General features: G+C 42.9%; 1 protein-coding gene across 4 annotated transcripts in view; it reads left to right on the forward strand.

The window, feature by feature from the left end:
• Nbr1 (NBR1 autophagy cargo receptor) overlaps window positions 1–21491 on the forward strand; it is a 40866-nt gene extending 19375 nt beyond the window's left edge. Inside the window, exons 10-22 of one of the 4 annotated variants that reach the window (XM_042671072.1) lie at window positions 1412–1621; window positions 3319–3478; window positions 4015–4305; window positions 5781–5921; window positions 6918–6993; window positions 7499–7609; window positions 8078–8239; window positions 8344–8415; window positions 11890–12307; window positions 13109–13200; window positions 14412–14469; window positions 15363–15465; window positions 19829–21491. In XM_042671072.1, the coding sequence (XP_042527006.1) occupies window positions 1412–1621; window positions 3319–3478; window positions 4015–4305; window positions 5781–5921; window positions 6918–6993; window positions 7499–7609; window positions 8078–8239; window positions 8344–8415; window positions 11890–12307; window positions 13109–13200; window positions 14412–14469; window positions 15363–15465; window positions 19829–20002 (2068 nt within the window). In that variant the 3' untranslated portion in view covers window positions 20003–21491. The remainder of the gene's footprint in view (window positions 1–1411; window positions 1622–3318; window positions 3479–4014; window positions 4306–5780; window positions 5922–6917; window positions 6994–7498; window positions 7610–8077; window positions 8240–8343; window positions 8416–11889; window positions 12308–13108; window positions 13201–14411; window positions 14470–15362; window positions 15466–19828) is intronic. The other 3 variants (XM_042671076.1, XM_042671083.1, XM_042671086.1) reach the window with 3 other exon arrangements.
• Window positions 21492–21567: the final 76 nt, after the last annotated feature.

The following is a 21567-nucleotide window of genomic DNA, read 5'->3' on the forward strand; positions in this document are numbered from 1 at the left end:
TTCAAGCCCCAGAACTGGCAAAAAAAAAAAAAAAGTAACAGAGCCAGGCAACTGTAGCTCATGCCTGAATCCTAGCTACTCAGGAAGCTGAATTTTCAGGATCACAGTTTGAAGCCAGCCTAGGCAGGAAAGTCTGTGAGACTCTTCCCCATTTAACCACCGAAGGCCAGAAGTAGAACTGTGGCTCAAATTGTAGAGTATTTTAGTGCTAAAAACAAAACAAAACCAAAAACCCTGATGATGATATCTAGTTATCACATTATTAGTTACCACTCATTATTTCTGTTTCTTTTCAATTGATGTGCAATAATGAAGGCAGTTATCTATCTAATCAAGTGGCAATGATAATTATAAGGGAAATTAAGCAGCTGTGTCCTAGTAGCTCCTGCCTGTAATCCTAGCCACTCAGGAGACAGATCAGAGGATCTGATTGAAGCCCAGTCTGTGAAGATAAATCCAAGAGTTTGTTATCACCAGTTAACCAGAAGAAAGCTGAAGGTAGAGGTGTAGATTGAGTGGTAGAACGTCAACCTTGAGCCAAAAAAAAAAAAGAAGCTTTTGCTCTTAGAGATCCCTTTGTATCTGAAAAAAAAAAAAATCAAGCAAGAATGAATGGCCTTGATCAAGCCCCACTGCAGAACGGATGTTCAACTGTTGATGGGATTGGGATCAGAAGTTTTGATGTTTATAGGTCTTTGTGACTAGGAGGAGCCCTTTACCTGCTTTACCTACTTTTACCTGCTACATGAGTATCGCTGAAACCAGAAGTGTGTGTCACAGCTTTCTGAAGTTGTGTATAAATTGTTGCTTCCAGTATTACAAACAGATGCACCCTAGCAGTGATACCACATGTATGATAGTGTGTGATTATTTTGCAGATTGCTGGCACTTGTCTTGCATTGTGTCCATCAAGTGATTTGAAGTCATTATCGGGTCACAGAGGTTTCCACTGGGAAGGAAAGCTATTAAGCAAGTAAACTAAATGCTGACACTGATGGAAACTATCTAAAAAACTTCAGGATTGGGTCTAGGAAGATGGCTCAGTGGTAGAGGGTTTGCCTTGCATACATGAGGCCCTGGGTTCAATTCTTCAGCACCACATAAGCAGAAAAAAATCGAAAGTGGTGCTGTGGTTCAAGTGATAGAGCATTAGCCTTGAGCTGAAGAGTTGAGGGAGAATGTCCAGGCCCAGAGTTCAAGCCCAATGACCAACAAAAAAAAAAAAAGAAAGGAAGGAAGAAAGGATGTCTAAGGCCTGAGGTCTGGTTTCTGATGTAGCAATCAGCTCAGAAATTTAGCAGACAGAGAATGTATTGGATGCCTTCAGGATTTTTTAATGGGTTCAGATGTTTTGGGTTAAATTTGGGTTGGGTTTTATTTGGTTTTAAGACATTCAATTATTACCTCACAGGCTCCAGAAACAGGTTGATAAGAACTTTCTTAAAGCAGAAAAGCAAAGGTTACGAGCTGAGAAGAAACAGCGGAAAGCTGAAGTCAAAGAACTTAAAAAGCAGCTAAAACTCCACAGGAAGATTCATCTGTGGAATTCAATTCATGGACTCCAAAGCCCTAAGTCTCCTTTGGGCCGACCTGAGAGCTTGTTGCAGTCTAATACCCTGATGTAAGCCCAGAACTGGGTAGGGGGTGGAGGGAACCCAGGCTTTATGTTCAGCTCCCTAAAACTGGAATTTCAGCCATCTTCTCTCTTGTCCTTTGGCAGCTCCTAATACCCACATCTTTAAAACTTTCTATTAATCTAAGCTTTATTAAAGGATGTTTGGTAGTAGTTTTTGATATTTTCCTTGTTGTCTTCTTCAGAAAGTTAAAAACTAGTAAGGGCTGTGTACTGGTAGTTCATGCAATCTGAGGATCTCAGTTTGCAGCCAGCCTGTACATAAGACTCTTATCTCCAATTAACCACTGAAAAGCTAGAAGTAGAACTGTGGCTCAAGTGGTAGAGTGCTAGCCTTGAATGAAAAAGCCAAGCAAGAGCATGACGCCCTGAGTGTAAGCCCCTGTGCCGGTACCAAAAAGAAAAAGAAAAAATGAAACAAGATTCACTCTTAGAGAAAGTGAATTTGAAGCAACAGTTGCAAATAAGAGTTACATTTTTTGTATTGAAGTTTTTGTTTTTTGTGTATTAGTTCTACAGCTTGAACCTGAGCCTGGGCATTGTTCCTAAGCTTTTGTGCTCAAGGTTATCTCTCTACCACTTGAACCACAGCTCTACTTTTGGCGCTTTTTTGTTGTTGTTGTTGGTCATGAGGCTTGAACTCTGGGCCTGGGCACTGTCCCTGAACAATTCAGCTCAAGGCTAGTGCTCTACCATTTGAGCCACAGTGCCACTTCCTGCTTTTTCTGCTTATGTGGTGCTGAGGAATCGAACCCAGGGGGCCTCATGCATGTGAGGCAAGCACTCTATCACTGAGCCACCTTCCAAGTCCCTTCTTTTTTGGTACTCAGTTGGAGATAAGAATCTTATGGCTGGGCTGGTGGCTCACACCTATAATCCTAACTACTCTGGAGGCTTAGATCTGAAGATTGCGGTTCTAAACCAGCCAGGGCAGGAAAGTCTGTAAGATTCTTTTTTTTTTTTTTTTTTTTGGGTCTGGTCATGGGGCCTGAACTCTGGGCCTGGGCACTGTCCCTCAGCTCTTCAGCTCAAGGCTAGCGCTCTACCACTTGAGTCACAGCGCCACTTCCGGCTTTTTTCTTTTTTCTTATATGGTGCTGAGGAATCGAACCCAGGGCCTCTGGCATGCAAGGCATGAGCTCTACCACTGAGCCACCTTCCCAGCCCAACAGTGAGATTCTTATCTCTAATAAACCACTCAGAAATCCAGAAGTGGAACTGTGCTAGCCTTGGGCTGAAGAACTGAGGGGCAGCGCTCAGGCCTAGAGTTCAAACCCAACAACTGACCAAAAAAAAAAAAACTCATGGACTTAATTGTCCAGTCTGGCTTTCAGCTGTGGTCCTCAGATCTTAACTTCCTGAGTAGCTAGCATTACAGGCATGAGCAACTGGCCCCCAGGAAGAGTTATGTTTATGGAACTTAATCTCTAGTTGTATTCATGGACACTTTCATTATATCTCTAGCTTTTTAACTCAGGACTCATATATTCCCAAAACTCTTTTGTTTTATGAGCTAGGAGCATAACTGGTAGGATACTTTTTTTTTCTCCCTTCTTTTTTTGCAAATTCATTAGTACATACCTGAAAGTCGTAAGTCAGCCTCTAAAAAAGTCACAGTAGGAATATTCAGAAACCATCACGTCCCTCCCAACAGCAAATAACTAAGCATCTGAATTTCTATTCAGGCTCCCTTTGCAGCCCTGTGCTCCAGTTATGCCAACACTCAGTGCTGCATTTGTGGATGAGAACTTGCCTGATGGGACTCACCTTCAACCAGGAACTAAGTTTATCAAACACTGGAGAATGAAAAACACAGGAAATATAAAGTGGAGTGCAGATACCAAGGTATTTTTTTCCCACAAATTGTGAAGACAAACTGATGCCAGGCACTGGTGGCTCATGCCTGTAATCCTGGCTGGGCAGCAAAGTCCTTGAGACTCTTATCTCCAGTTAACCACTAAAAAACTGTTAAGTGGCTCTGTGGCCCAAGTGGTAGATGCTTGCCTTGAGCTGAAGAGCTCAGGGACAGTGCCTGCGCCCAGAGTTCAAGCCCCATGACTGACCAAAAAAAAAAAAAAAAAAAATATATATATATATATCTATATATATATATATATATATAGATATATATATATATATATAGATATAAGCTCCTTGGGAGGCTGAGATATGAGAACCGAGGTTTGGTTCAAACAAATCCTCAAGACCCTCTATGGAGAGAGTTCCCGCAAGAAGCTGGAACTGGAGGCATGGTTCAAGTGGTAGAGTGCCAGCCAAATGCACAAAAAATCCAAGTGAGAGCATGAGACTTTTTAATAAAAGAGATTTAAGAGCTAGAGTATACAGTTAACAAAATTTCTTCTGGTTATTATGCTTTTCAGCTCAAATTCATGTGGGGAAACTTGACTTTGGCATCTACAGAAAAGAAGGATGTTTTGGTTCCCAGTTTGAAGGCTGGCCATGTGGGCATTGTGTCTGTGGAGTTCATCGCCCCAACCTTAGAGGGAACATACACTTCCCATTGGCGTCTTTCTCATAAAGGCCAACAGTTTGGCCCTCGGGTCTGGTGCAATATCATAGTAGATCCTTTTCCTTCCTCGGAGAACTCTGATAACATTGAAAGGGGCATGATTAGCACAAGCAAAACTGGTGATGTCACCTGCCAGCAAGAGGTGAGCATTGACAGACTCTGGCCTAGTATACAGTTATTACTTCAAGAGTTAAAGATAGGGGTGTTGGTATATGCTTATAATTCCAGCACTTGGGAGGCTGAGGCAGGGGGATCTTTGGTTCAAGGGAGTCTGGGTTACATAGTGAGACTGTCTAAAACTAAAAGACCCCCTGTTTATAGCTAGTTGTTCTTCCAGAAATCTTGATAGTGTTTGTCACTTTCTATCACATACAAAAATACCTGGGACAACTTACAAAAGGTAAAGGTTTGTTAGCTTTAGAGGTTCCAGTCCATGATTGGGCAAATCCATAGTTTTTTAAGCCTGCAGTGGAAATACCCAGCTGCACCAGTGGGGAGCATGTGACAGAGCACTATTGTTTACCTTCCTGACCAGGAAGCAAATGGAGAAAGAAGAGGCTGAGGTCTCCTTCCAGGGCATGACCCCATGATCTAAAGATTTCCCACAAAGCCCTATCCTAAAAGTACTGCCAAATTTTCCAGTAGTGCCATGACCCTGGCAGCCAAACCTTACACTCCTGCAGGACACATGGCAGTCAGTTTCTCGACCTTCCCCAACACATTTATGGGCTGATATTGGTCTTGTCCTCGGAGCTTTTATTGTCCTTAATACAGGCAGTTCTTTTTTTTTTTTTATGGTTGTGGGGCTTGAGCTCTGGGCTTGGGCGCTATCCCTACACTCTTCAGCTCAAGGCAAGCGCTCTACCACTTGAGCCACAGCACCACTTCTGGTTTTCAAGTCATTTATTGGAGATAAGAGTCTCACAGACTTTGCTGCCCAGGCTGGCTTTGAACCGTGATTCTCAGATCTCAGCCTCCTGAGTAGCTAGGATCACAGGCGTGAGCCACCAGCACCCGGCTAGGCAGTTCTTTTAAGCATTTTGCCAACTTTTTGTATTGGTGTTTGCTCAGTTCTTAACTGCATAAGGGAAAGAAGGGCTACTTGGTCCACCTGGTCTGGACTGTGGAACTGCCAACTAATAACTGTGTTCTTTAACATTTGTCCCCTCCTGAATGTCCCCATGTGTTCCCTATATACTAATGAAGGCTTGCCTCGCTTGTTATTTGATGCACAAGTTTCTTGTATACAATATCCCTATAAGTGGGGCATACTGTTTACTCTTAAATGAGACTTATTCAAAGTTCATGCCTGATTTGGGCTCTTACAGTTGTGTAAAGTGTAGTCATTAAAGTAAACTGGGTGAGGCCTGGGTACGTGGCTCAGTGGTAGAGTGCTTGCCTTGCATGCATGAGGCCCTGGTTCGATTCCTCAGTACCACATAAGCAAAAAATAAATAAAAAAATAAAAATAAACTGGGTGAAAAGGTAGTATGTGACTTCTGAAATGATACCAGACAAAGGTGAAGAGGTTCAGCAGAGTTTGGGGAGGCATTGTCAGAAATAGTGCTGCAATTCTGTCGAGGTCCTAACATATATTTCAATTGTTTGTCTCTATAGGAAACGTTTCCTCTAGACAAAGAAGAAAATGAAGTGACTCTGCAGTCAGAAGGAACAGGAACCAGCAGCACATCAAAGACAAAGAGTGTTGCCAGTGAGAGAGAGCTCTACATCCCATCCGTAGACCTCCTGACTGCCCAGGTAGGACATTCAGCACTTTGAGGAGCAAGGGACAGAGAGAGAGCATTAACAAGAAATGTCACCTGTGGCAGAGAAGTTGGTATAGGTGGTTACCAAGAAGTTAAAGATAAGCCCACTTGATCCAGTCAGATGCATAAAGGAAGTCACCCAAGGAAGCAAGTTTCTGAGTTGTTTCACCTGAATTGGGAACTTAGTCTTCTGTTTACCCACATCTTCTGTTTAGTTGCTTCCTCTTCTTTTTTTTTTTTTTTTTTGTCGGCCGTGGGGCTTGAACTCTGGGCCTGGGCGCTGTCCCTCAGCTCTTCAGCTCAAGGCGAGCGCTCTACCACTTGAGCTACAGCGCCACTTCCAGTTTTCTGGTGGTTTATTGGAGATAGGAGTCTCACGGTCTCTCCTGCCAGGGCTGGCTTTGAACCGCGATCCTCAGATCTCAGCCTCCTGAGTAGCTAGGATTACAGGCGTGAGCCACCAGCGCCCGGCCTGCTTCCTCTTCTTTTTAGCCTATTTCCTTCACCTTTACATCCACTGTGTTTTCCCCACCATCCCCCCACCTTCTCAGTGAGACTAGAATTTGAACTGAGGACTGTATGCTTGCAGGACTGTACCTCATAAGCCATGCTTCCAGTTCTTCTTGCTTTAGTTTGCTTTTCCAACAGGGTCTTATGCTAACATTGCTTGGGCTGGGCCTCAGACCATGATCCTCCTACCTCTACCTGGAATTACAGTAATGTACCAACACACCAGAGGAGGATTTGTGTGTTTGCTTTTCCTTTTTTTTTTTTTCTTCTTTTTCTCTTTTCCTTGTTATCAGTTTGAGCTCAGATTTTTACTTTGCTTGGTTGGCATTCTAGCACCTGAGCTACACCTCTAGCCTAGCTTTTTGCTAGTTATTTTGGAGATGGCTTCAGACCTTGATCATCTACATCTCAATCTTTTGCAAGGATTATAGGCAAGAGAAACCAGTGCCTGACACTGGCTTGTGTTTTTGTTTTGCAGGACCTGCTTTCCTTTGAATTGTTGGATATAAACATTGTCCAAGAGTTGGAAAGAGTGCCCCACAACACCCCTGTGGGTAAGAATGTTACTTGGCTCATCTTGTTTATACTATTAATATGTGTAAAGGTACTGAAGTTTAGACTCTGGTAGTTGTTATTCTAGCCTGAGGAAGTTAATGGCAAGGATTTCTACCACAGTGGAACAGTAAAGCTTTATCATGATCCATTTTCCTTCTTTCAGAAGCAACAATAAAAGGTTGTGTAAGACTTCCTTACTAGAAGGCAGGCACCTTCTTCTGTTTTCCTCCCTTTGTTCCTTTACATTTCATGACTTTGTGTCTTGGCCATGACCTTTTAGGCCAGTTAACTGTTTTTGATACTTCTTGCATTGTTTGATAGTCCTGAGATTAGTTGGATACCTGGTAGTCTGGAGAAATTCTTTGTACAAGTTTGGGAGCATATCTGGTTTTTATTTTAGCACTACAGGAGGCAAGAAACTTATGAACTGCTTCTTCTGGATACTGATTATTAATGATGTGATGCTTTTTCTCAGTTGATGGTTCTCCTGTCTTCATTCTCCAGATATGACTCCCTGCATGTCTCCTCTGCCACATGACAGTCCTTTAATAGAGAAGCCAGGCTTGGGGCAGATACAGGAAGAGAGTGAAGGGGCGGGATTTAAAGCACTTCCTGGTAAGGGGTTAAACAGTTAAAGCTTTTGCATCCTTTCTTTTTATACCACACCCTATTTTTTTTTTTTTTTTTTTTTTTGCCGGTTGTGGGGCCTGAACTCTGGGCCTGGGCACTGTCCCTCAGCTCTTCAGCTCAAGGCTAGTGCTCTACCACTTGAGCCACAGTTTCACTTCCGGTTGTTTTTTTTTTCTGCTTATGTGGTGCTGAGGAATCGAACCCAGGGCCTCATGAATGCAAGGCAAGCACTCTACCACTGAGCCACCTTCCCAGCCCCCACACCCTATTTTTATACTTACTCCTTACTAACCTTACCTCAGCATGTAAATGGGTGTCCTGTGGCATCTTTTTTGAAGTCTCCCCCATGGTACAGAGAGCAGCTGTTTTTTGATGTAGTCTCAGCATGTTGATAGTAACTGGTGAAAGCTCTCAGCTCTATGCCAAGTGAAGACAGGTTTATGTCTCTTTCAAATTCTACAGTATCCACCAAGAAGGTTGAGAACACTGCTTCTGTGGAGGAAGCAGAAGAAGACCTTAGTGGGACCCAGTTTGTTTGTGAGACTGTAATCCGATCCCTTACATTGGATGCTGCCCCAGACCACAATCCACCTTGCAGACAGAAGTTCTCCCTGAGTAAGTGTCCCTGCAGGATGAGCTTTGTAGAAATTCTGACCAAATTTGAGCATGCTATGTGACCAGTTTAACTAGAATTCAAACTCATTTCTGAACTTTCTCAGGAGAATTAAACCAGCATTCCACAGAGGAACAGCAAACAATTATGCCTGAACTCTGCAGAAAGGAATCCTCCTGTAAGTTTGACAGAGCTCCTCATCAGAGACCCCTTCTGGCAGCTGAGCGTTTGCTTTTTTTTTTTTTGGTCAGTCGTGGGGCCTGAACTCTGGGCCTAGGCACTGTCCCTCAGCTCTTCAGACCAAGGCTAACACTCTACCACTTGAGCCACAGCACCACTTCCAGCTTATTCTGCTTATTTGGTGCTGAGGAATCGACCCAGGGCCTCATGCATGCAAGGCAAGCACTCTACCACTGAGCCACCTTCCCAGCCCGTTTGCTTTTTTTTTTTTTTTTTTTTTGAGGGCAACAGTTCAAAAATAGTAAGAAGCAAGAATGCCAAACTAAGGGGGCTGGGAAGGTGGCTCAGTGGTAGAGCGCTTGCCTTGCATGCATGAGGTCCCTGGGTTTGATTCCTCAGCACCATATAAGCAAAAAGAAACAAGCCAGAAGTGGCACTGTGGCTCAAGTGGTAGAGTGCTAGCCTTGAGCTGAAGAGCTGAGGGACAGCACCCAGGTCCAGAGTTCAGGCCCCACGACCGGACCCAAAAAAAGAAGAAGAAGAAGAAAAAAAGAATGCCAAACTAAGTTTCCCAAGGCTAAATTTATTTTATTTGTTTTATTTCTGAGGCTTGAACTCGGGGACCTCAAGTTTATTCAACTTGCTTGCTTGCTCATAGCTGGCACTCTCCCATTTGAGCCATGCCTCCAAGCCAGTGTTTTATTGGTTAACTGGAGATGGCATCTAAAGGAATTTTCTTCCCAGGCTGGCCTTGAAACCATTATCTTCTAGGTCTCAGCCTTCTGAGTAGCTAGGCCTCATGAGCCATCAACTTCTGACTCCCAAGATTAAATTTTGTTTTAATAAATAGCTTCATAAAGCTGGGCACCAGTGGTTCATACCTGTAATCCTAGCTACTCAAGAGGCTGAGATCTGAGGATCACAGTTCAAAGCCAGCCCAGGCAGGAAAGTTCATGAGACTCTTACTCCAATTAACCACCTGAAAACCGGAAGTGGGGCTGTGGCTCAAGTGGTAGAGTGCTCACCTTGAGCTTAGGAACAGCACGCAGGCCCAGAGTTCAGGCCCCATGATCGACTAAATAAATAAATAGCTTTGTAACAGAACCTGCTAAATGTCAGATAGGTAGAGCCAATACTATGTGTCTAAAGAACTATCCCAAAAGACATGTGCACAAAAATAATATGGAAAATAAATCTCTGTTTATTCTAGTGAAGTTTTTTTTTTTTTTTTTTGGTCCGGTTGTGGGGCCTGAACTCTGGGCCTGGGCGCTGTCCCTCAGCTCTTCAGCTCAAGGCTAGTGCTCTACCACTTAAGCCACAGCGCCACTTCCAGTTTTTTCTTTTTTGCTTATGTAGTGCTGAGGAATCAAACCCAGGGCCTCATGCATGCAAGGCAAGCGCTCTACCACTGAGCCACCTTCCCAGCCCATCTAGTGAAGTTTTAATGTATACTTTTTTTTTTTTTTTTTTTTTTACCAGGGCTGAGAACCAAACCCAGGGCCTTGCATGCGCCAGGCGGGCGCCCTTCCGCTGGGCTAAACCCCCAGCCCCTACTTTTTTTTTTTTGATGTTGGTACTGGAGTTTGAACTCGGGGCCTCATACTTGTTAGGCAAATGTTCTTAGTTAGCCTTTCCCTATACTTTTTTTTTTTTTAATACTGGTCCTGAGGCTTGAACTCTTATCTAATCACTGTCTTTGAGCTTTTTGATTTGTTTTGCTTTTTGTTTATCAGTCGTGGGGCCTGAACTCTGGACCTGGGCGCTGTCCCTCAGCTCTTCAGCTCAAGGCTAGCACCCTACCACTTGAGCCACAGTGCCACTTCTGGCTTTTTTCTGCTTATGTGGTGCTGAGGAATCGAACCCAGGGCCCCGTGCATGCGAGGCAAGCATTCTACCACTGAATCACCTTCCCAGCCCTCCTTGAGCTTTTTTGCTTAAAGTTAGCACTTTATCACTTGAGCCACAGCTCCACTTCTGGGATTTTGGTGCTTAATTAGAGATGAGAGCATCACAGACTTGCCTGCCCAGCCTGGCTTAGTACTATGGTTCTCAGATCTCAGCCTCCTGAGTAACTAGGATTACAGGTATGAGCCACAGGTGCCTGGCTTCCTGACCTATACTTTTAAATATGACTTGTCTTAGTTTAAAGTATATACATATACATTTTTAAATTTTCTTTTTCTGTGCTAGTTCTGGGGCTTGAGCCACTGTGCCACTTCCAGCTTTTTCTGTTTATGCAGTACTGAGGAATCAAACCCAGGGCTTCATGAATGCTAGGCAAGCATTGTACCACTAAGCCACATTCCCAGCCCGTACATCTATATTTTTTTCACACATATGTACAAAAGATCTGAAAGGACTTAACACCTAAATATTTGTTCATTGTCTTTATTCTGATAGGATTTGTGAACACCTTTTCTCTGCCTATACATCACTTTTGTAAGGAGAAGGAAAGTAGACCTTCAGCCCTAGAGTACTCACAACCTGAATTTTTTTTTCTTTTTTCTTTTTTTTTTTTGTCAGTCGTGGGGCTTGAACTCTGGGCTTTGGCGCTGTCCCTTGAGCTCTTCAGCTCAAGGCGAGCGCTCTACCACTTGAGCCACAGCGCCACTTTTGGTTTTCTAGTGGTTTATTGGAGATAAGAGTCTCACAGACTTTGCTGCCCAGCTGGCTTTGAACCAAGATCCTCAAATCTCAGCCTCCTGAGTAGGTAGGATTACAGGCATGAGCCACTGGCACCCAGCTGAATTTTCTTTTTATAGCTTTGTTAGCTAGTATTACCAGTTCTGGGGATAGAGGACTCTTTTTATGCCTAGGGTCATTTAGATATTTATAACTTCATTCACAGGACACATCAAATTATCAGTACAAGCAGATGGGCTTTTTACAGCTATTGAGAAGCATACATTATCTGTCCTGTAATGTACCAAATGATTTTGAGAGCTTTTAGTGGTCTGTGAACTGGATGTTCTCCATCCCTAAAAGCTCTGTCCTGGTTATGTTAACCATTATATGTTAATTATCATATGAACTAGAAAAAGGTTAGGCTTTCTGATTTTAAGATTCATAGTTCTACATAGTCTTTATTTTTTTATTGTTTTTATTTTTGGGTCCGGTTGTGGGGCCTGAACTCTGGGCCTGGGCACTGTCCCTCAGCTCTTCAGCTCAAGGCTAGCACTCTACCACTTGAGCCACAACGCCACTTCTGGCTTTTTTTCTTTTTGCTTATGTGGTGATGGGGAATCAAACCCAGGGCCTCATGCATTCAAGGCAAGCGCTCTATCACTGAGCCACCTTCCCAGCCCTCTACATAGTCTTTAAACATAGAATATGGCCCGTACTTCCCTGTGGTTCTCCCCATCTTCTAGCTTTCATAATACTAGCTCATTATCCAGAAAGCTTCACCAAACAAGGATAGCACTAGGGGCTGCTTGTAACTTCTACCTTCAAATTGGTTACTTTCATCCTTTAGTGAAATTTGCATTGCCTGAAGAGGGACCACTTGGAGATGAGAGAGAAGAGATTGTCCATATTGCTGAGGAAGAAATCGTTGTGGAGGAAGAAGAGGAACTCAAGGATGAAGTTCAGAGTCAGTCTTCTTCGTCCTCAGAAGATTACATCATCATCCTGCCTGAGTGCTTTGATACCAGCCGTCCCCTGGGGGATTCCATGTACAGCTCTGCACTCTCGCAGCCTGGCCTCGAAAGAGGAGCTGAAAGCGAGCCTGGAGTTGAGGCTGGTCAGGAACCGGCTGAGGCTGGGGAGAGACTCCCTGAAGGGGAGAGCCAGCCACAAGAGCAGAATATCAGTGATATCCTCATGACCTCACAGACTCTGGAAACTATGCCCCTAATCCCAGAGGTTGTGGGGCATCCACCACTGCTGCCCAGGTACCATTCACGCCCCCTTCAACTGGGGTGCTCTTCAGAGGTGAAATAAAGAGTAGGAGGAACCGACTTGATCTCAAAACCTGCTTTTTTGTCAGTATGGGAAAAGATGATTTCCCATAGTGAAGTCTGAATTTAGATGAATAAAAGTCGTATTTCTCAGTATTTGTGGATTTTGGATTTAAAGTTTTGTTTTAGTCAACCTTATTTATCTGATATAACTTTATTTGAGGATTAAGCATGTAGCTCACTGGTAGAGAGCCTGCCTAGCATGCTTGAGGCCTGGGTTCCATCCCCAGCATGACAAAAGAAACAGAAAACACCTCATCCATATATTAACCAAAAAAAAAAAAAAAGCATAATTAGGGAGTTAAATCCATGATGAGGGGAAAAAAAACATTGCCAACCCAAATAGAAATTATTATTCAGTTCTCTACTGGATCTATCTGAGTCTTGCTCTCTCCTAATAGTACAAAATTGCTAGAGCCCAACTGTAATTTAAACCATTCTCCCAAGAAGCTAGTCATTTCCCTTTGTCAGCACCCTTGATATAGGGGGGAAGTGAGTGCACTGAAGTCAGTCTTTCTAGCTTGACTAAAGAAAAGCCAGAAGTAAAATGTAGTTTTGCTTAAATTCCCTTAATTCACACATCTGTATCAGATCTGTCATCTTTTCATCTGTCATCTGTATCTGAAATGTGAAGCCTCTGTAGAGAATTTGGCACTGCCGTGCTGTATGTACTGTTTCTCTACTGTTGCCATAGGTGTTTTTCAACTTACTTTCCATATTGTGTCTTTCTGAAAGGAGCCCTCCTTGTGTACAACATGGTTCCCTGGGAGTGGATTTACCAGTTACCATACCAGAAGTTTCTTCAGTCCCTGATCAGATCAGAGGAGGTAATGACAAGCTGAGCTTCATCTCTTTTCTCTCTGCTCCTTTCTAGTGGAAACTAGGTTTAGTAAAGGCTCTCCATCTTCATGATTCTTGGCAGTTTTTTAAAAACATGCCCTTTCCCTCTTTCTGTGCTCCTCCCTTATACTTTTTTTTTTCCTTCAGTTTTGGGGCTTGAACTCAGGGCCTAGATACTGTCCCTGAGCTTTTTCACTCAGGGCTTGTGCTCTACCACTTTGGGCCACAGTGCCACTTCTGGTTTTCTACTGGTTAATTGGAGATAGGGTCTCATGCACTTTCCTGCCTGGGCTGGTTTTGAACCATGATCCTCAGGTCTCAGCCTCTTGAGTAGCTAGGATTACCTCATATTCTTTATTTCTGTTCTCTGAATATTTATTGAAACCTCAGAGTTGTTAGGTATTGTGCTGTGGTGGAATTAACGTAGGTTTGGAGCCTGGCCAGTCTAGATTCCAGCTCCACTTCCACTTTCCCTGACTGTGACCATGCAGCCACTCTGTTGGTTTATAATGCCTGGGTCTGTTGCCTTATCTGCAAAATTAGGAAGATAGCAGTGTATAGTTGTGAGTAGATCTACAAAGCCACTTCTCACTATTCCCCAAAAAGCTGAATCTAAAAGTATTTGAGAACTAATACATCCATGTATTATAGAACTTTTTTTAGGGGGAGGACAGGACTGGGGTTTGATCTCAATCTATGCTTGCTCTACTGCTGAGACACTTCAACACAGAATTAATTTATTTTTATTTTTATTTTTTTATCAGTGGTAGGGCCTAGGTGTTGTCCCTGAGCTCTTCAGATGAAGGCTAGCACTCTACCAATTGAGCCACAGCACCACTACCAGTTTTCTGGTGGCTTATTGGAGATAGAGTCTCACAGACTTTCCTGCCTGGGCTGGCTTTGAACTGTAATCCTCAGATCTCAGCCTCCTGAGTAGGTAGGATTACAGGAGTAAGCCACCATTGCCCGGCAGAATTAAATTTTTGAATCAATGTTGCATTGCATTTCTGGACAGTTGAGTTTCTTATAATTTGGTTAAACCACCCATAGAATTTTTAGAAATTTAAAAAGCAAAAGAAGAAAGACTTCAAATACTATGAGAAGATTTCCACCTGCCTTGATAATAGCCTTGCTGTGATTTAGGAAACACTAGGTGCTTACTGATGCTGTATCTAACCAACAGCTCTTTTGCTTTTAGAGCCCAGAGGCTCATCAGGACTTGTACACAGCAGACAGAAGAGCTATGATCACTCAAGGTAATGACCTTGTGCAGTCTCTTCTTCAGAAGCAGGTGGATATCCTAGCATTGCTTCTGCTTAAAGAGCCTCTCAAAGCATGTGTCTGTCTTCTGAGGGCCTTTATTCCTACCTTTTTGTGTGTATGTGTGCTGGTCCTTGGGCTTGAATTTGGAGCCTAAGCACTGTCCTTAAGCTTTTTTTTTTTTTTTTGCTCAAGGTTAGAACTCTACCACTTGAATCACAGCTTCTCTTCCAAATTTTTTTGGTGCCTCATTGGAGATAAAAAATCTCATGACTCTTCTCTGGGTCCTCTTTTCCAAATCATAATCCTTACATCTCAGTCTCCTGAGTAGCTAAAGCTTTTGAGAAAAACTTTGCAGAGGGATATAGCCTCTGTTTAAGAGTTTTCACATCTCAGAAAAAAAAATTACCCTAAAATTCACCTTACCCTTAATGTCAGAGAAGGAAGAAAAGTCAAACCTAGTGTGCATCTTCTTAGTTTTTTCCTTAGAAACCCCTGCCTCTGCTCCCTGTCATCTCAGAGCAGTAAGTAGAAAAATCACATGTCCTTTACCAGGTGTTTTCTCAATGAGCAGATGGGATGTCAATACCCCAGTGTGTTCATGACCACATTAACTTCCAAACTTGAATTAAAAGTTGGCATGATAACCAGAGTGGTACACTTCCTGAAAGACATGCCCATATCTTACACCAGCAGAACTGAACTCTACATGAAACTATGATTTATAACTAGAAAACTGATGTGAAAATAGTCAAATTCTCTTTCACATCTTACTTTTTCCTCAAGGAAACCTTTTTTTTTTTAATGTTTTGAAATTGGCACATAAATCATCTTGTAAGAAGGTAACGGTTTGTTTTATGAGGGGAGATAATTTGGTTTTCCTCTACAGACACCATCATGGGAGCATTGCTGGAGGACTGGTGAAGGGGGCTTTGTCTGTTGCTGCCTCTGCATACAAGGCCCTATTTTCTGGGCCACCAGTCACTGCACAGGTAAGTGTTTCATTTTCCTCAAACTCAATAAATCACAGGTAACAATGATGTCCTCTGTGTAGGGAGCTACTTGGCACTATGGAAAAAGCATGGGCTCTAGTCTTTGTTAATGCATAATACATAGAGGAGATACTGCAGGTGTGATGCTATAAAATAAATAAAACAATGGCTTCTGCCCAAATACTGTGTAAGACAGGTGAGACAAACTGATATTGACAGTCAGAGTAAGAGAGGTGAGCATGAGCTCAAGTGGCAGAGTAGACAAGCTCAATTCCAACAGCAGGAAAAATAAAAACATACAGGATAAGATACTATGCCATTGCAGTCAGACATATTAGAAAAATACACCTAAAGCAGGGCAGTAGTGGCTTACACCTGTAATCCTAGCTACTTAGGAGGCTAAGAAATGAGAATTGCAGTTCAGAGTCACCCTAGCCAAGAAAGTCCTTGAGACGTACCTCCAGTTAACCACTGGAAAACTGGAAGTGGTGCTATAGCTCAAAGTGCTTAAGCAAAAGAGCTCAGAGGCAGTGCCCAGGTCTGGTGATCAAGCCCCATGACCGACAAAAAAACAAAAACACCTCAATCTAGTGAGGCCAGAGGTTGGTAGATAATGCCTGAACTGAATTAATCCTTCCTTCTTACCTTTCCTTTTTTGTTGGTGGTGGTGGTGGTGGTTGTGGGGCTTGAACTCTGGCCTTGGTGCTATCCCTCAGCTCTTCAACTCAAGGCTAGCATTCTACCACTTGAACCACAGTGCCACTTCTGGTTTTTTGGTGGTTTATTGGAGATCAGAATCTCAGGAACTTGGGCTGGGAAGGTGGCTCAGTGGTAGAGCGCTTGCCTTGCATGCCTGAGGCCCTGGGTTCGATTCCTCAGCACCACATAAGCAAAAAGAAAAAAGCCGGAAGTGGCACTGTGGCTCAAGTGGTAGAGCGCTAGCCTTGAGCTGAAGAACTGAGGGATAGTGCCCAGGCCCAGAGTTCAGGCCCCACAACCCGACCCAAAAAAAAAAAAAAAGAATCTCAGGAACTTTCCTGCTCAGGCTGGCTTTGAACTGTAATCCTCAGATCTCAACCTCCTGAGTAGCTAGGATTACAGGCATGAGCCACCGGTGCCCAGCTAATTTACCTTTTGTTTTTTGTGCCAGTCTTAGGGGTTAAATTCATGGCCTTGGCACTGTCCCTTAGCTTTTCCATTCAAAGCTAACACTCTACCACTTGGGCCACAGCTCCACTTCTGGCTTTTTGGTGGTTAGAGATAAAAGTCTCACATACTTTTCTGCCTGGGTTGGCTTCAAACTGAGATCCTCAGATCTCAACCTCCTGAGTAGCTAGGATTGCAGGTGTGATCTACCAGCCCCCAGCTGAAATGAATTCTAAAGGATAAGGACAAATTAAGTTTTCAGGAGAAGAGAACAGCAGAAAGTACTGTAGACCAAGTAGGTAGTAAAGACACTTGTAAGCCAGGTACTGGTGGCTCATGCCTATAATACTAGCTACTCGGGAGATTGAGATCTGAGGATCAGGATTCGAAGCTAGCCTTGGCAGAAAATTCCATGAGACTCTTACATCCAATAAACTACTCAGAAAAAGCCAGAAATGGCACTGTGACTCAAGTGGTACAGTACTAGCCTTGAGCTGAAGAGCTGAGGGACAGTGCCCAGGCCTACAGTTCAAGCCCCATGACCGGGAAAAAAAAAATCATAAAAGATTAAATCTGGAAAAGAGTATGGATAATCTAAGTGGAAAGAAATGAACATACCAGAAAGTAAAATACCAGAGATTCCTGTATATTACATATTTTCCTCATTTTTATATATCTTCTCTATGCTGCAAAACAGGAATAATGTGAGATTGAGGCTGGGCAACAGAAATCTTAGCTACTTAGGAGGCTGAGAACTGAAGATTGTCATTTGAAGCCAGCATAAGCAGGCAAGCTGGAAGTGGAGCTGTGGTTCCAAGTAGTACAGCATTAGCCTTGAGCCAAAAAAGGTCAGAGACAGCACCCAGTTTCTAAGTCAAGCTCTAGTATTAGTGCATGTGCGCACACACACACATACATACATATACACACACCCACACAGGAGAGAGAGGTAGATACTCAGCACAGATAGTAAACAAATGGTAGTTAGGATTTGAGGCTAAGCCTTTCTACTTTCACAGTCAAATCATCTGCTCTCCAGCCTCCAACTATCATGTGGATAAATCATCATATTAGGATTTTAAAAGGTTGTATATCTACCCCAGGGCTTGGCCCAGAGGGAAATATATTGGGAACTCCTATTACCTAGACCGCTTCTTCTTTTTTTTTTGGGTCCGGTCATGGGGCCTGAACTCTGGGGCTGAGTGCTGTCCTTCAGCTCTTCAGCTCAAGGCTAGCACTCTACCACTTGAGCCACAGTGCCACTTCCAGCTTTTTTCTTTTTGCTTATGTGGTGCTGAGGAATCGAAACCAGGGCCTCAGGCATGCAAGGCAAGCGCTCTACCACTGAGCCAAGCTCTACCACTGAGCCAACTTCCCAGCCCCCGAGACCGCTTCTATTTTGAAAGGGAAAAGTCAAGAAGCCTGCCTGGATGTAATTTTCCAGTTTTTGTACATCTCATCTCCTTCATGTATCAGGCAAGATTTCCCTTGCCCTATCATCACAATTTCTGTGTGTGTGTGTGTGTGTGTGTGTGCGTGTGTATGTGCACATACACATGTGCACATCCTGGGGATTGAACACAGGGCCTGGGTGGTATCCCTGAGTTTTTTTTGCTCTACCACTTGAGCCACAGTTCCACTCTCCACTTCTGGCTTTTTGGGTGGTTAATTGGAGATAAAAGTCTCACAGACAGGCTGGGAAGGTGGCTCAGTGGTAGAGTGCTTGCCTTGCATGCATGAGGCCCTGGGTTCTATTCCCCAGCACCACATAAGCAAAAAGAAAAAAAGCCGGAAGTGGCACTCTGGCTCAAGTAATAGAGTGCTAGCCTTGAGCTGAAGAGCTGAGGGACAGCGCCCAGGCCCAGAGTGCAGAACCTATGACCGGACCCAAAAAAAAAAAAAGTCTCACAGACTTTACTGCTAGGGATGGCTTTGAACCAAAATTCTTAGACCTTAGCCTCCTGAGTAGGATTATAGGTGTGAGCCACTGGCATGCAACCACAATTACTTTAATATTCACAAGGTCTCAAAGGTTTGTTTTCATCTTTTCCTTCTAGCCAAAACATGCTTCTGAAAGTCCCCTCTGAAACAGTCTCCTTATTCTTAGGAGTTTAGAATCTCCCCCATTTCCCTTTTCTCCTTTAGGTACACACATAGCTAACCTAAAGCACTCTTTACTCTTTCAGAAGATTCATTGATATCAGGTAGACAGGAATGCTCTCTCTATACTTGCACTTATTTTCTAGCTTTTTTGTTGTTGTTATTATTATTATTATTGTTGTTGTTGGTTTGTGAGATTTGAACTTGGCCTGGGCACTATCCTTGAGCTCTTCAGCTCAAGGCCAGCGCTCTACTACTTGAGCTACAGCACCACTTCTGGTTTTCAGGTGGTTAATTAGAGATAAGAGTCTCTAGACTTTTCTGCCCTGGCTGGCTTTGAACTGCCATCCTCAGATCTCAGCTTCCTAAGTAGCTAGGATTATAGGCATGAGTCACTGGCTTCTGGTCCTGAGCTGCTTTTGCTCAAGGTTAGTGTTCTACCACTTGAGCCACTTCCAGCTTTTTAAGTAGTTTATTGGAGATGAGAGTCTCATGGATTTTTATGCCTGGGCTGGCTTTGAACCACAATCCTTAGATCTCAGCTTCCTGAGTAACTAGGATTACACCTGGCTAGCATTTTTAATTAGAAAGACTAGTATGTATGACAAGACTGTAAACATTTGTAAGGTAGAGTCAGGTACTAGTGGCTCAGGCCTGTAATCCTAGATACTCTCAGGAGGCTAGATTTGAGGATCAAGGTTCAAAACCAGCCTAGGCAGGTAAGTCTGTGAAACTTATCTCCAATTAACCATAAAAAGCCAAAAGTAGAACTATGGCTCAAAGTAGTAGATCACTAGCCTTGAGCACAGAAGCTCAAAGACAGCACCGGTGAGTTCAAGCCCCAGGTTGGGCAAGAAAAAAAAAAAAAAAGATTTGTAAGATTAATCATTCATGGGCTGAGAATGTGGTTGTGATAGAGTGCTTGCCTAGCATGCATGAAGCCTTGGGTTCACTTCCTCAGTACCACATACACAGAAAAAGCCAGAAGTGGCGCTGTGGCTCAAGTGGTGAGCAAAAAAAAGCTGAGGGACAGTGTCCAGGTCCTGAGTTCAAGCCCCACTGGCAAAAAAAAAAAAAAAAAAGATCATTCATGAAATGTCTTCCTATCTTTGCCCAGCCAATAGTTTCTGAAGACCAGACAGCAGCTCTGATGGCCCATCTCTTTGAAATGGGATTCTGTGACAGGCAGTTGAATCTAAGGCTGCTGAAGAAACATAATTACAACATCCTGCAAGTTGTGACAGAACTCCTTCAAGTCAACAATAATGACTGGTACAGCCAACGCTACTGAGGAGTGACCTTGCATTAAATAACTGCCTGCTGCTTAGAGATGATTTTTATTTGTTATTGGGGGATGGAGTAGAGACCCTTGATTATTTTTTAATCTGAATAATCTATATAGAACCCATCACTGAATTATCAAGACACTACCAGTTATAGTATTTTTTGGAGCAAATCAAAGACCACAACCTAAATTTTCACTTTAGGAATTGGGTGAGTAGTAGGAAGACAGTTTTTCAATCAATTTGGATAAAACTCCTTTCTCAGTGCATTGAGGAGTGTAACTTTGACTTTCTGTAGGACCATTGTTTTCCACTTGTATTGAAGTTGAGTATTCTTTGTTGGTTCATGTGGATGTTTTTAATGAGATATCTATTAAACGTCAGGTGTTTTGTTTTTTTTTTTAGAAATTAGCCTTGGAAGTTATGTTTAAGAATTTTCATAATTTCTGTAACCAACCCCAATCCTCATAGGCATATGTCATTGAAAAGACACCAGAGCAAGACAGAAATATTGCCACTCTCTTTCTCAAGAAGAAAGTCATTTTCCTGCAGGACTTTGTAAGAGCACCTTGTTTCCTAGAGACTTCATTGGTGCATATCAGTATCTACCTTGCAAGAATCTCAAAAGTCTGAGACAGTATGCACCTGTTGAGCAGTGTCTTGTAGTAATTTTGCATATATTTTTCTTTTATTTAAGGACAAAAAGTTTAGGTAGTATGAAATATTTTGCTGATCTTATAGAGGAAAAAAAAGTATTACATAAAGGGAAAGAGGAATTTAATAGTCACCTGTTTTCTAAATGTCAGGGAAGATCTTATTTTATAGTAGAGTGGGGGAAATAGAAACCAGAAATGCAAGCTGGCTCTTATGTTAATGTTCAGAAGTGTGGCACAGGAAATGCTGTTGACTTATTGAATGTTTGGAATCCATTCAGAGAGACATCTAGCCCTAGAAGTGTAGCTGCTGCTTGAACAACTTCGATGGGGGCCAACTCACGGATAAGTTTTGGATTAGCCCTAGAGAATTGAGTGGAAGGAGTTGCTTCTAGGAGCTCAGTTGCTTCTATTTGCAGAAAGGAAGTGTTGGGCTCATTGGTAAGGGAAAAGGTAACAGAAAATTAAACTTTTTATTCATGAAAGTGGCTTTCAGAAAAGGTTAAAAAAAAAAAAAGCAAAACTCCAGCTGGAGGGGAAAAGATAGTTAAAATAGTATTATTTAACCTGGTCGGTATTTATAATGAATGGCGATTTTAATTAGTCATAATGTTTATTTACAGTATAACTCTCGAATGCTACTTAAATAAACCAGAATTCAGACCGCAAGTCAACCGGGCTGTTCATTATTTACGACGTTTTTTAATCGGGGCTTCATGAAGCCAGGGTGTGGATAATGGGGTTGATTTCAAACGGGCCCGGTTTTGACCAACTGTGTCGTCCTCCCCGTAGTACCTGTACATAACCACTTAAAGAATGGTGAAATAAATGACCTTTGAAACCCCTACCTGGACTAAGGTGGTCCTTTGGGAAGAAGTGTCTGTGACCTCGGGTGACCTTTGCGGAGTTCAGGGGCGGGG

Source organism: Dipodomys spectabilis, unplaced genomic scaffold (assembly GCF_019054845.1).
Source record: "Dipodomys spectabilis isolate Male_0828 unplaced genomic scaffold, ASM1905484v1 ptg000018l, whole genome shotgun sequence".
In the NCBI taxonomy this organism is placed as follows: Eukaryota; Metazoa; Chordata; class Mammalia; order Rodentia; family Heteromyidae; genus Dipodomys; species Dipodomys spectabilis.